At 41.9% G+C, this 15,819-nt stretch overlaps 1 protein-coding gene across 1 annotated transcript in view; it reads right to left on the bottom strand.

Moving 5' to 3' along the window:
* sdc3 (syndecan 3) overlaps positions 1-15,819 on the bottom strand; it is a 41,745-nt gene that overhangs the window by 11,559 nt on the left and 14,367 nt on the right. Inside the window, exon 2 of the mRNA XM_046058956.1 lies at positions 1,972-2,065. Coding sequence (XP_045914912.1) covers positions 1,972-2,065 — 94 coding nt within the window. The remainder of the gene's footprint in view (positions 1-1,971; positions 2,066-15,819) is intronic.

Raw genomic sequence — 15,819 nt, 5'->3', positions numbered from 1 at the left:
AGTGTGCAAGTGCGTGCCCACACAGTCTGTCATGCACGCATTTCTACTGTACAGCACCCCTGAGCGAAAATGTCTTCCAGCCCGCCCGGTTAGCAAGTATGGTCATGAATGTTTTCAGGAGAGGAGAAGTGATGAGGACTGTTTTTATTATTATTTAAGTCATGCATTTCACGTGAAAAATTACCATCTCACAAGGAACACAGTTCCTCTCTCTATTTTTTCTGCATGCTCCAGTAGACTCCTGTAAGCTGATTGCTTTGTGGTGGATGTGACAGGATTTGAACAGGGGATCTGCAGAGCGCCCGCTGGTGGGCAAATTTGCAACACTCATTATATGATTGAAGGATCGGTCGGGCTCTAATCACTATGACATCATCAGGGTGATTTTTTTTTTACTTGTCACAGCTCCTACAGATCCACTGATATTATATATAAACTGTACATATAAAACATAGGCTGAGACCTCCCATGACTGATCTTTATGTGTAAGATGTTGAAAGCCAGTGGAATGCTCCTTTAAGGGAACAACTTTGAGTCCCCTCTCCGTGCTTATTTTAAATGTCAATATAACCAATCATACAGTACAGCTATGTTTGTTTTGTCAAATGACTTTAGGATCATAAAGTAGTGATTTTATTGATGACTCAGCGCAGCAATCAGAGCCGCAATCAAATTCCCATTTTCTGCTTGTTTAGCTGTCTGACAACAGAAACTGGAAAATATGTAAATGAGAACAACCATGGTAAACTGTGAGTTCAGCTGTGTGGACAGCAGGAGGTGGCAGAACGGAGGTTCATCCAACTGAGACCAGGCTGTCTGTCCCACTCTGAGGTTTGTTTCCTTTTGTTTTGGACTTTAAGAGTGGATGGAGACTTTTATGAAAAATTAGCTGAAAAAGCTTGAGGTGGATGCATGTAAACGGCATAGTCTTAGAGAGAATAGGAGAGGAGAGAAGGGGAGTGAAGAGAAGAGAAGAAAGGAGAGGACATGGCGGTGCTGACTGATTCATTTTCTTCTTAAATCTCATAATAGTATTATACCACCTTTCATTTTGTTATAGCACTGAGGCTCCCTGGGTTGAAAGAGAAACAAATTGAATTTACAGGCACAAAGACATGGAGGCTGACAGAGGAGCTGGAGAGGATATCGAAATATGGACTCGAACAATGCAGCTTCTGTTAAATTTATCAGACGCCTCAAAATGCCGCATTTTGAAAGCAGCAGCGACGCAAAATGCCCGTCAGTCTGTTGAAAATGAGCTTTACCTTTGGAATCAGACGGCTCTGTATCACGGTTTGAGATAAAGTAATTTGCCGGGCTGCTCTTTCAACCACAGGGGGTGCCTCTGCTGCACTGTCCTGCTCTGAATTGTAATTTATTTTGAGCGTGCTCGCCACTAGCGCATTGCCTGAACCGAGGGCAGCCCTCAATGAGTCATGCTTAATAACGAGAGGCATGCTCAGGCTTCAACAGCCAGATCAGAAAATCAGCCTGAATTACACCAGTGTGATTTACGTTAAGTAGGTAATTCCTACACATGCAGACAGCCAGCTCAGTCAAACGCAGACATGCGCTCGCTGATAGGTGCACATGGCTGCTGGTATGCGTGTGATCGCCTAAACTGTGTGGACTGTAATCTGATTAGAGTAAATCAGATCTGGGGGAATCAAGCCCAGGTTGCTGATGGTTTTCAAGGTTGCGTCTGTGTTGAAAGGTGTTTTCAATAAATCTGTATCAAAACCTGTCTTTCAAGCCAAACGGTGTTTGCATTTTGTGACTGTGTGGCCTTGGTGCATCTGAGTCTGGTGAACCGAGCGACAATAACTCCAGGACACGGAGGGGGGTCGGGTCTTCAGGGTCAGCAGATTGAAACCCAGCAGCTGTCGAGTTTGAAAGCACCAGGGCGTGAGTGTGTAACCTCACACACACACACACACACACACACACACGCACACTGATACACAGACTTACAGCCAGAGCCCGAGCCCGAGTAGAGGTCCTCATCATCGTAGAACTCATCTCTCGTCGAGCCGTCATCATCGATAGACGGCGACCAAGTCTGTCCCTGTGAGAGACACGGGGGGGGGGGGGTTACAAATGAAATGATGATTAGAGTTATTCGTCATGAATGACCTGTTTGTCAGACACGCACACAACTGTCCAAGAGGAGGTGCAGGCAGCATTATGGTGGACAGGGTAACATCTGTCCGTCTGTGGCTCTATGGAAGAGCATAGTTAATGAGTTGATCTAAAGCTGGGATTTTGGCAGAGGAACATCAAAGCCTTTAAGAAGAGAGAGGTTCCATCCAGTCTCTGCCTACGTGCGAGTTACAAGTGATGCTTAGCCTGTAAAGTAGCAGAGTATAAAGAAGCAGTTAACTTTTGAACCTAAGCTGCTACTCACAATTCTTCCATCGCCAATTCATGTGTAAACTGTTTTCTTTTTGAATTATAGATAGATGTTAGATGATAAAATTCCCAAAGCCAAAGGTAAAAACTTCTAACGTCTTATTTTGCCAATTTAACAGTTTAAAAGCCGAAGATTTTCAGTTTCCAATTATATGAAACAGAAAAAAAAGAAACTTCGAATGTGAGAATGGTGGGCGTATTTCCTTCATAAACAGTTAATGAGCTACTCAGTCAACTAATTGTTTCAGCACTAAATTGTTTTTATCTTATATCTTTAAAATGTCAGAGAATAATAAACAAGACTAGACAGTGTACAGCCATCAGCTCTGTGAGGCAGTTCTTTGAGCTAAATACTAACTGTAGCATGCAAACATACTCACAATGACAGTGCTAACATGCAGATGTTGAGCAGGTTTAATGTTTACCATGTTTGATATCTTAGTTTAGCATGTTAGCATGCTAATATTTGCTAATTAGCACTAACACAAAGGCTGACGGGAATGTCATTAGTTTAGCAGGGATTTATAAACAGGAAGTTATAATCCAAATTTCATAGCATCCAATAGTTGGAGCTAGCGTGGCTAAAAATGCCATCACCATTTATTAATGTACAAGGTAACGTTGTTTTGTCCGGCATAGGCTGACCAGACGTCCCCGTTTTCCGTCTGGAGCTGTCCCCGGAAATGTCTCCGTTTTTAACTGTGTGTTTATCATAGACTGTATAAGGTGTCGACAGACCTGAAATCAGATTTTACGTGTCCAGCAAGACTGGACAGCAGAGCATACAGGTGTCGTGCCGAAAAGTGATAGACCGCCGAAAACTGATTGTCATCAGCGCGCACAGCATGTTAAAGCTGTATCGCCCAGTCTCTTTAAACAGACATAACATGCAAATAAACATCACTTTATGTCCTTGGTAATAGCAAATGTATGTCTTTATCTAAAATCTTTATCCGGAAACAGAATGTAGCCTATAATTAATTAAAATTGATTTCATTCAGAAGTTATATTTGACAGACTCAACTAGTACTTTTTTACCTCTTAATATGCCTTTAAATGGCCAAAACAACACATAAAATGCAATATTCTACTTGCCAGGAAGTGATTGCAGCCTCTACTTACTGACTAAAAGGTAGTTTCTGCTTCAAAATGACTTGATTTCATTCAGAGTTATATTAGACAGATTATAAAATCAGAATTGTCTCCCTTTTTTATTTAATATATAATAACATTATATTTTTTAATGACATACTGACCAACAAACCAAAAATGTCCCCGGAAGAAGTTAGCTTTATAACATTTACTCATAATAATCTACCTATCAATTTAAAATCTACGACAAAATCACCATTTCTTCTGAATAACTTCTGCTGTACAGTTTTACAGGTGCACTCTGAAAGTTCTCTGCCTGTCTGTCATTGATCATTTTACAGCATCCGCCCTGCTCAGCGCTGTACCTTAATCCAGGCCTATTTCATGTATGGCTGTGAGGGGAAAACATAAGTTTGCCTGCCGACCTCTGTCAGGGTCAGGTAAGAGAGATTAATTGTGGATCATTCGGGGGATCAACCTCTGAAGTGAGTGACCTCGGGCTTCGGTCACTTTGAGGCTGATCTCTCCTCTCTCTTCATTCATCTCTCTCTCTCTCTTTCTCTTGATCTCGATCCCACATCCCTGCGATGTTTGAACACATACTTAAGCGCTCACCCATCTCACAGGGTCAACTAATACTGCCATCAGATGCATGCACTGAAGAGACACCGCCCATACTGCAGTGCATTGACACATTTTAAACTACAAGACATACCACACTGTGTTTCAAGACTGTACTATAGACTGCATTCATTTCAAGTATTTACAGGTATTTCATGTAGATGTATCCAAATAACAACCTATTTTGGTCTTTTAAAATACGTTCACATACAAATACAACACACTGTGCGCTCATTTTGAAATATACTGTCTCTCTATTGATTTCTACTAATATGTTAAATGTTCCTTCTACTGCTGTTTTGTCATTGGTAGAATGTAATTAGGTACATTTAGTGTACTGTACTACAATTTTGTGGTACCTGCACTTTATTTGCTCATTTCCATTTATTTTACCGTAATTCTATTGAAGTACATTTATCTGAGAGCTATAGTTTCAGGTTAGTTTGCAGATTAAGATTTGACTTGCAGAAAATTCTAAATATTAAGCATTGTTATAGATTGAACTACCATTACAATTATCTCCACCTCTAACAGTTTTGACAATAAAATGTTTTTTACACCTTATAGCATCAGTAACTCAGTATTATAACATATAATATTACAATACTTTGAAATGGGCCTTTCTGCAAGTACTTTAATTTTGATTCTTTGAAGCTGTGTGACTTGTTGGTTTGGCCACTTGGGGACTTGGGGAAGTAGCTGTAAACTATTCAATTAAATTTTATTTATAAAGCGCCAATTCATAACAGTTGTCATAAAGTTGTCTCACTGCACTATTCATATTGAGCAAGTCTAGACCATAGTCTTTGTAATATTATTTACAGAGACCCAACAATTCCCACCATGAGCAAGCACTTGACTCAGGCAAGGAAAAAACTCCCTTTTCGGAGCAAATATAGAAACACAAGACTGATATTTTATATCATGACTGATATTTCATATCACTTTGTAAAGTTGATATTAGTATTCATTTTTGGTCACCACCAACACCTGAGGGAAATATTTGGCTCTTTAGCTGTTAAATCTTGATCTCCACTATGTACCAGGGGAACTTAAAGGTTTTTGTGGGTTCATCACTACAAGTGACCTCTTTTACTAAAAGTAGTCTGTTGTTAATATAACAATAAAATAGAGCGACTGATAATACTTCTGTACTTCTACTTGCAGAACTTTGTAATATGTTTTACAGTGCATTATTACTACTTCTATTTAAGTAAAAGAGATGAATACTCTTCCATCACTGCATTTTGTACCTAGATTCAGCTCAGTATACATTAAATAGTACACTGTTGTGATGCCAAGAACACAGGGCATAGCTTTGCTCCAGGTACTGGAAAACAGTCAGTCTACTGCTGAAAATGTGACCAAAACAAACTTATCTCCTCAGCAATCTTAAGCCCATCCTGAGGCCCTATAGAGCTATGTCTTTGCTAGCCTCTGTGATACTAATTGTATACACACACACACACACACACACAGAAGCAAAAGCTCCTCTCCGGCTCCAGACAGAGGAAACCTGATGCCTTTAAAAGCCAATAAAAGCATAATGGAATCTAGAAACCCGATCATCCCAGTCCATCACATCTCAGCATGAGGTGGAGTTGAAACGCTATATGTACATCCTGAAAATGAAATTGACTTGAAGTTGTTTGGAGCCTTGACATACCGAGGATATGGGCTTCACAAAGTGGAAGGACAAGAGTGTGTGTGCTTCATGCTTCGACAGTAAATGTGTGTATGAAGGCCTGGTGATCTCAAACACTGAAAGTGCCGAAAAGTACTGAAAAGACGTCTCAGTGTGAATGTGTGTGTGAGCGTGCGTGTGTGTGTGTGTGGATCAGTTTTACAATGAAGGCCGTTGCTATGGGCAACCTTTGCTTTTCACAAAAATTCCTGTCTCCCAGTGAGAAGCTACCAGACACACACACACACTTTTAAGAGCTACATAAGCAAAGGTGTTATGTAACGCCAAATAAACAACCCTAAAAACCAACATCAAAACAGGCTACTCCTCCAGCTCCCCCCTCTATCTGTCCCTCCCCCTCTGCCTCCCTTCGCCTCCCCCCTCTGGATCTACATACTCTGTGCCAGTGTATCCCCGTCCTCGCCCTATTTTCCTTTCATCTTAAACTCCATTTCTTATCTTTAGGCTAACCCCCTAAATTCAGCGTGACTCCAGAAAACACACACATACTTAAATAAACACACCCCGCCCCAAAGGCGGCACCAAAGCCCACCCCAGGGGCCCCTTTTACAAGTCCCCTATACACACAACAACCTCCAGGACATACTGTAGCTGCAGAAGACGAGTCTGCTGTTTGCCCATTTTCATTTTTGGAACTGGCATGTGCTCTGTGTGTTTAAATGACATCCTAACCTTTAAGAGTAATATCTACCCTCTGTGTCTCGACATGTTTCATTTACGAGCCGATATTATAAGTGTGAATTCATGGTATGGCGGGCAGTAGTGCGTCACTATGTGTAATTACAGCGTGTGTGTGTGTGTGTCTGAATGGGTATAATCACAGGTTTTGTTTGTGGTGTGTGTGCACATGCACACACAAATGCCCCTCAGACTCATTTCTGTGTGTGGGGGGGGGTGTTTTACGTGATTTTGGGGGAGTCGAATAGGGCCAGCTCTGCATTTTGCCTTTGTTTCAGGAGCTATAAACAGCTGTGCTTTCTGCCTGCACCACATAGCTAACTAACCACAACGAGACGCATTGAGCTCTCCTCCACCGCACGCATAACCCAGGGCCAAAATCATCTGTATGTTGCCCTCAATTTCCCTCCACCACTGCATTTTGTTCTCATTCGTTATAAAAGGAAACTGTAAGATGACAGCCATGTTCCGCTGGATCTGTGGAGTGAACGCAATCCTGGTTTTTGGCAACGTATGAAGCACTGCCATTGTAAGACATGCAGTGCCAGTTGGAGTCATTTTAAAACAATCTGGGAGTGTGGAATATATAATTATGTATACTTGTGTAAAAAGAGAAGAAAACATAAAACCAAAGGATAGAAAAACAGAAGCAGACAAAGAATCTGTGTTTGTTGGGGTTATGTCATGTCCTGACAAAGTGAACGCAGGTGCGTCCTCTGAGGAGTGTTGCAACATTTGCAGTGACTCAGGTAGAAACCTGATCTAAAGCTGACATCGGGCTTCATTCTTTACATTTGATCCTATACACTGCAGCCGCTCTGAGTGTGTGTGTGTATGTGTGTAAGTGTGTCAGCTCGTTTTCCAGCTACAGAGCGTGGATTTTTAAACCTGAGCTGACAATGCTGTGGTTTCAGACATATTAATATTCCACAGGAGCTGATTCTTTTCCAGATTTTAATTTAGTTTAATGAAAAAAATGCAATATTATAAATGTGTGACATAAAAGTGGCAACACTGCAGCAACTGGACAATGGGAAGGGGTGTGTGTGTGTGTGTGTGTGTGTGAAGGTTATATGACTGTTACCAATTACGTGTGGGAGAGAAATTGACCATGGTGCTTGTGTGTGTCTGTGTTGTGTCTGTAGTAAAAATAGGCAAACACTATGATGCAGGAAGTCAGATAACGATAGTTAGACACACTAATTCACCACACCAGGATTCACTCACACAAACACACACAGTGGAAGATTAGCTGGCAGATGTGTGTGACCTCAAGAAGATTTTTTGGGGGGGTTGATTTTCTGGCTGGTCCAGTTAAGTTCAGTTCCCCTTCAGGCTAGCTGGGCAGATAGAAAGCTTCATTGTGATTGACTTCAAATGCATTCCTTGGTAACCCGAGAGGCTGCCGCTGCTGCTGCACAATGCCTGGCACACACACACGCGCGTACATGCACACAAGCAAGCATTTAAAGCTCCCCATACAGTAGATGCAACCCCGCTCTGCTTTGGAGAAATAATCGTTAATTGTGCTTTTTAATATGTGAGATTTTATCACAGCGAATGTTCTCGACAGGCTGCAGCATCTCAGAGAACTGTGAAGAATAATTTGAATACTCCCTCTTCTTTCTGGCACCATCTGTGAGTCCCACTCCTCTAGCTGTCCCTCCATTTACTGCATCCACAGTGCTGGAGGGGAAGAGTGAACGCAAGTACAATGAAAAAGACACAGAGGTCATGTCCATTGTTTTCTTTTTTCATGACCATTTTTCACACCACACTCTTCATCTTGGGATGAATATTTACTCAAATGCAAGCATGAAATAGAGGCATTGTATCCTAAATTTCATCTCCACAAAAGTTACCAAATGAAGGCAAAAAAGGCCCATTATAGTCTAAACCTCCACATGCCACAGTCCAAGTCATGGATAAGTATGTTTTGCTAACGAGAACAGTCGTCCCAACTTTTTTGGTTTTTAACCCCTCAAAATAAAGCACTATCTACGTGTGTTACAGTTTCTACACGTGTGTAATTCTGGCCTATTCTAGCTCAAAGACAGTCTGTGTCACACTTGCCCACATTTGTACCAAAGCCTCACATGAGCAGAGCCACATCACCAAACTAAATATGTATTATTGCTGAAATGAATGGCTCAAACTTCAAGGTGGGTGTCCTGAGTGAGCTGACGTGCTGCGTCACCAGGCACTTGAACACAGCACGACAGTAATAATCATCGGGCAGGAATTTGAGACCTAGATCAGCCCCCAAAATGAGGCAAAGTGAACTTTATGGGCCACATTTCTAACCTCCCTGCAGTTTAATTCACTGTCAGTGTGTGAGTGCCCACGCTTCGTAAGGCTGCTGCTGATTCACGGCCGGTTCTGTGTCTGGAGCAGTCTGACCTACACTGATATGAGTTGGACAGTTTAAGCCTTGCTGCTTGCTGACAGAAGTGGATCGTTGATAACTCTCTAGCTGGAAAGAGTCTGACCGGTTGGACACATGCCCTCCGACTGAAAAACTGCAGCCTTTTTACTGTTTGTATTGTTCCACACCCATATTTCTTTCCGGAGCGATTCTTTGACCCTGTCAGTAGTGACCTCTAATCTCCCTCCATCTTTTGCTTTTCTGCCTCGTCTCACTCCCCACCCTGCTCTTCCTCTCTTACCAGCTGGGCAGGTTGGATGGCAGCCAACCTGAACGCTAACACACTTACAGTTAGACAAGGAGATGTGAATGAGATAGAGGGCAGTGTGTGTGTGTGTGAGACAGTAGGTTACCAGGTGACGGCCTGGTTAAGACAAATGCCACCTTCAGCAGAGATTAGCACAGAAAGCCTCTGCACACACTTGCTGACACCTTATAACACACACACACACACACACACACACACACAAGGAGAGGGTCGGGTGTCAAGACAGTATCTTGTAGCAATGACGTCAGGTGAACTAACCTTAAAACAGCTAACACCTGCACGCTACAGCCAAGGGGGTCAAAGAAATTCTGTTTCAACCTACTGAGGTGATTTAAAATCCTAAAATATACTCCCTTAATCATGGACACATAACAAGCCAACGGGCCCCTGGGCACAGACACATAAAAGGGCCTCCTCTTCTCACTCAAGCAAACTTGCACATCATTGTCAGTTGTTCTGCTTGTTTTGCGGTTTTATTTTGCAGGTTCATTTTAACTGTTGTTGTTGTTGGTTGATGCTGCTTGCACTGTGCAGCTGTATTAGAGAAGAATGAACAAAAGTATAGTTAAAATCTATATCTGTTCAGACTTAGTATAAACATACAATTTGATACTAAAGGATCTATACAGCTCTGTATTTGAAACTCTATTAGGTAATATGTACAATAAATCTAGGATTGTACCTTTAAATAAAAAGAATACTATATTTTTCACACAATAAGTGACATATAAAAACCCTCCCCCTGTGGCTCAAAACCATTCAGTTCTGGATGATTTTGTAACTATATTGCTAATACATACATTTACTGTCAAAGGTTTAATGTCCGTGAGGAATGTCTCCTCCTGTGAAATAATAAGCATTTTCAGCCCCCCAGGCCTCTTTGTTAGGCAGTAAGCCAAGTAAAATAGCTCCAAATTGTAAAGTAAAATTATCGTTTAGTGTCAAGAGATTCTTTGCAGTAACGGTTGCAGCAGGAGGTCATAAGCAGGCATCACTTTGTGTTTGCAAAAGGGGACCCGCTGTGCAATTTTACACTGATTAGCTGTTTAAAATATAGGAAGTGGTTCTGGGTGTGTTGGATAAAATCAGACTACACAGAAAATAGAAAAAGTATTTTTGATGTCTGTGTTCAGACTAATTTGGGGTATAAAACAAAAATAAAGTTATTAAAGACTTATTATTTTTAAATATGTAATAATCTAAAACTGCTGTTTAACATAAAAAAGATCCTTGTGAACATGATGCTGTAAGTGGGAAGGTAGAAACGCTGATTTACTCCCTTGCCAAACACATTTCTGATGTTTTCCTGCATGTTTGTCTCAGTTTTTCACACACGAGTGCTCCCCGTGACCAATAAACGTGAACCACCGAGCAAAATCTGTAAACATGTTCATGTACAACTGCCAGGAAATGAGTGAAACACTTTTTCTCCCTCTACTATTATTAGTGCTTTCCTTCTGATCAAATTCCTGATAGCGCTACCATGGCCAATCCAAATCGCAGCCAGGTTGGCCGTATTAATTCCCCGTACAAAACCTGTGGGAGGATGGCATTACACTGGCTCTAGTTTGTTATTCCAGCTCGCTCTGGCCCTAAAGTTGTCTCAGTGCAGCACCAAACCACAGCTGAAAAGCATCCAAGCACTAATATTATCTTTCTAATATTATCTTTCTTCACTGAGTTATAAGGACAAAGATGATCTAAGTGATGAATGCCCTTATGGAAAGTCATGCTTTTGCTAAATATGGTATATGGTACAGTGAATGGCTTGGTCAGAGAGCTGCAGAGACAGAACAGGTGCAGAGTGGGGGAAACATTGTGCATCTGGATAACTGAAAGGCAATTTAAGTCAATTCTCATGGAGAAAGACTTTCAATTTTTATCTCATATATCTGTTACAGAACAATAGACCCAAATCCATTTATGGCAGTGTTCAGTGTACCTTCAACAGAGCATAGCATTACTTTATTTCAGACAAAGGCAATAACATTTGCTACATTGTTAGCTTAACGATTAATCCTCATTAGGTGGAAGGCTGCCCGCCCCCCATCTTTTATACAATTGATTCTGCAGGTCATGATGTGTCTTTTTTGAGACACTGTTCATTTTAAATAAATCACTTGAAAAATATAAGAGAATCTGGTTTCCCTTCATTGATTATGTGGAGAGTCTATCCTTTCTTGCGACTTGATTGCTAATGTAATTCACAAGCAGACATTTTGACTTCTTGCCAACAATATATTCTTTTTTTCTGTTCTGTTTTGCTGTAATTACCTCTCTGTGTGGCAGTTTTTGTTGGAGTCCACTATTTCCGCCTACCTACGCAGGAGGGGTTCTCAGGAAACAATGCATACATGTAATACAGTGTTACATGCCTTTATTTCATTGATACGAGCCTCACTGTTCGCTATTCACTTTCCTACATAACAAAGCTGTATTAGGTTACCGCTAATGCAAAGCAAACATTTCCTCCTGCTGTTGCTTCACATTAAAAGTGTTCAACTGGCAAAGCACATGGCTTTATTGCAATGGTGTCCCAGGAAACACAAGGTATTTATTACCAAGGTTAGGCAGATGGCCATTGTTCATCAGAACCATTTTTGAGGTTCAGCTGCTTTCCTGTTATATTTCTGACAAAGTAGCTGCTCCAGGAGTGTTTGCTGTAATATTAAACTGCACTTGCTGTTACCACGGTAACCGCAGGTGTTGCCAAAATTAACCCCGAATGAAATCTTAAGGTTTGCAACTATAAGTGGGATACATGAAAAATTATTTTAAAACATTATTGAATATTTTGTTTGTGTGTTTGATTGGAACATGATCGGCTGATGGGGGGGAGCGACTCGGGTCCTCTGTGACAGAGTGTGTTTAACCTTTAATGTGTCTGACAAAACGAGCAGCTGACAGTGAAACTCGCCGCAGACTCAGTAGTAGTAACGTGACAGTGTAGTGACACATCAGCTGGTCTGAAAATGAGTAATGGACTGGAGCTGTGAGACCACCACACACACACACACACACACACACACACACACACTAATGCATAGATCCATATAGAGGAGCAGTGTGATGGGAGGAGGGCTGATACAGAGACAGACAGATGTATATCTGTATGTAGGACCCAGCTGTTACACTAATCTGACAATCCATCAGGATTAAAAACCACATCTCAAGGCTGGCTCACACACACACACACACAAGGCCTCTCTGCGTGGAATCCTCCATTATATATGACCTTATGAAACATGCATCTCTGAGTGAGAGTGAGTGTGTGTGTGTCACTGTCCTGCTGCCAGAAATGCCTTGAGATTCTGACACAACTGCCGCTCCCACACTCCACAATACGCCATCGTGTATTTGTGTGCATATGATGTTGTGCGTTCGAAGGTTTGTCCGTGGCGTTCAGGAAATGCCAATGAGTGTGTGTGTGTGTTAGTGAGTGTATTGATGTTTGGTTGGAGAAATGTTGCAGTGAGCAATGAATGCTGCTGGTTGGCTGGTGGGTCAATGACTGCGTTTTTGTGGCTGCTTGAGAGGGGAGAAGGAGCGAGGCTGAATGCGGATTTATATGTGTGTGTGTGTGTGTGTGTGTGTGTGTGTGTGTGTGTGTGCGTGTCGTGTGTGATTATAGCCTGGCTCAATGGGCCTATTTCTGCAGGGCCAGTGGGAGGGCGTGGCGCCTGTGGCTGGAACTTTTCTGGTGTTTCTAAGGAACTTTTCAAAAGGGCTCAAAAATGTGGCTGCGTGAGAGAGAGCGCCCCGCGGACCATGATGTCTTTGTGAAGCCGAGAGGGAGAGAGAGGGGCACTCAGAGTACACTCAGAAACGGTAATCAATGGTCTCTTTTCAGGCCCAAATCGAAAACCTTAACAAACAGATACAAGAAAATGCACACACAAACAGACGCTGATGAGAATCACATTTCTGCCCATTTACTGTGATGTAAACCACAAGGCAGCATCTGAGTGTGTGTTCATATAATTACAGCTCGTGTTATCAGGCTAATGACAGTCATGCGACTTCACAGCTGCCAACGCAGTAACGGCAACAAGAAGGAGGGTAATCGATGCATAAAAGAGTTTTAGAGGAGGAAAGGTACAAATGGTGAAAAGAAAAGCAGCAAGCGATGATGTGATGGCTGGACCCAGAGGCGGGTGGGGTGGAGACCGAGAGAGGAGTGTTTTTGTCTTTGATGCAGAGGAGAAAAATCCAATCAGCCCTGTGTAATTCAATCTGGAATGGAAAGATGCACCTTTGCGAGTGTGTGTGCAGAGGGCATGATGCATATTATTATCATGCCTTACCTCTCTTTTTCTCTCAAACACACAGACGCACAGAGGAGGCAAACAAATTGCTGCTCCAGGGGCACCCCGAGAAACTGACCTTGCTACGCTCCCTTGGCTCCTTCCCATTGGTTGACTGACTTTGGCGAACTGGCAGCCAATCCCTGGCCTTGGAGCGGTTTCCAGCCAATAGACTGCAGGCCAAGTGACTGTCAGCGTGGCCAGATAGCCGATTGATTCTTCATGTATCATAACAGCCCTTGGTATCGAACACTAATTACGCAGGTTGTGAGATCTGGCAGTGGAGTGAATAAGGCGAGCTCGGCATATGGTCTCTGTCTTAATGGGCAACACAGACTGAATGCTTGTGACCTAATGAGATGTTTATCACGAGATGCTGATTAACTCTAACAAATCAGTGTCAGAAGACTTAAACGAATAATGAGCCAACATGAGAAACTAGTAAGGAAATTTGCTCATCCATCAGGACTTCACTGAGCGGCTCATGTGTCGTCTCGGCGGATGTGCAAGTCTTTTTTTTTATTTTGCATCTGATATGATGCATCTATCAGATCCTATATGGCAGTGGCTCCCAGCCTGTGATCAGGATCAGGAGATTTGTAAGTTATCTTGGACTATAATGTGTACCCTTTTAGTATCTTCTGACATTTTATAGATTAAGGGATTAAGCGATAAATCAAAAAACAATCAATAGATTAATCGATATTGAAAATACTCATAGTCACTGCCCTGGATAAGGCTATGATCTATTGATATATATATTACATGTTCCTATTCATGTAATAATAGTTCAAAGGTAAATGGTTAACAAAATAGGAAAGACACAAAATAGGCTTATTTATCCTGACTTTGCTTTTTTTGCTTTTCTCTTATAAAAACATTAAATAATTTTTCATCTTCAGGCCTCTTAAAATGTTCAAATGAAATAATGTGAGCAGGGAAAGTCAACGCTTGTAGCTCAATCAAAGAGTCAGGCCAAGACACATGCTCCGAGTAATGACAACTTGTTCAACATTTTGGGAAATATGCTTATTTTCTTTCTCGGTCAACAACGGCTGAGTGCACAGCATCCCAAGTCTTGTTGTGACACTTAGGTGGTCTGGTTTGGTACCGTTGTGCCTGACCTGTGTTTACCGACCATATCTGGAAAACCCACGCTTTGGTATGGTAAACTTCGGTTCATCGAGACATAACTCCAACATGTTACTCTTTCCAGCTTTACACATTTTCACATGTACAAGACACAAGATGCATTGTGTAAACAAGAGTTTTAGAGGTGCTGGTAGGCATTGTGTTTCACTTTGGACAGAGCCAGGCTAGCTGTTTCCCCCTGCTTCAAGTCTTTATGCTAAGCTAAGCTAACCACATCCTGAGTCCAGCTACATATTTAAAACACAGACACGATATCCATCTTCTCATCTCACTCTTGGAGAGACAGCATATAATCCCAAAATGTTGAACTATTCCTTTAAAATGCTACAAGCCAAAAAATATTGGGAACCCCGGCTAAGGGGTATATCAAGCAATATGCAAACAAATGCATGCGGCAGGTGGGTGTAAGCAAGTAGATAATGAAGATTAATAGGTAACTGTATTATATTATTCTGGTAGGAGTTCCCTGTTGCCACTCAGACGGCGCTATCTCCCGTCAGCCTCTGCTGAATCTCACCTCAGCTTAAAAAAAAAATATTATAACAAGCTTCAGGTGCGAGCGTGTTCATGAATCTCTGATTGTTCTTTAGCAGTACAGTTAAAGATAGCTCCATCCCTCAGTAGGCAACATTACTCACTGACTAATTAATTAAAAGGTGGATTTAAGAAACGAATGGCTGGAGAATGATTGTCTAACGCATAGATTAGCTCCAGAGTGTTTGGTGTAACAATTGGTGATCATTAATTCCTTTATACCGTGGGCTCGGTTTAATTAAAGTGTGATTGTGGAGCTTGTGGTCAGTGTGTAAACCAGTGGAAATGTCTAACTGGAGGACAGGAGAAAATATGTGTTGTGATACCATCGCGCTCCTACAGCCCCCTCTCTCTCTCTTCTGCCCCAGTGTAATCCTGTCCAGGTTGTTCTCTCCATTCAATCCGTCTCAGCTGCTCTAAGCTCTTTACAGGCCTGCGTTAACCACCGGTCTCTCTCTCTCTCTCTTTGCTGCTACCAGGACACCAGTACACCACTTCTATATCCCTTTCATTTTCTCGTATTTCTTCCTCGTCAGCTCCTCTGCTCTTTTCATTTCACTCTACCTACAGCCAATCCCTCCCAATCTCACGCTATTTTCTGATGAGCCACTCATCTCTTTTTACCACTTTT

Source organism: Micropterus dolomieu, linkage group LG09, assembly GCF_021292245.1.
Source record: "Micropterus dolomieu isolate WLL.071019.BEF.003 ecotype Adirondacks linkage group LG09, ASM2129224v1, whole genome shotgun sequence".
Lineage (NCBI taxonomy): Eukaryota > Metazoa > Chordata > Actinopteri > Centrarchiformes > Centrarchidae > Micropterus > Micropterus dolomieu.
The sequence above is the reverse complement of the archived record's forward strand: the minus strand, read 5'-3'. Positions and strand labels throughout refer to the sequence as shown.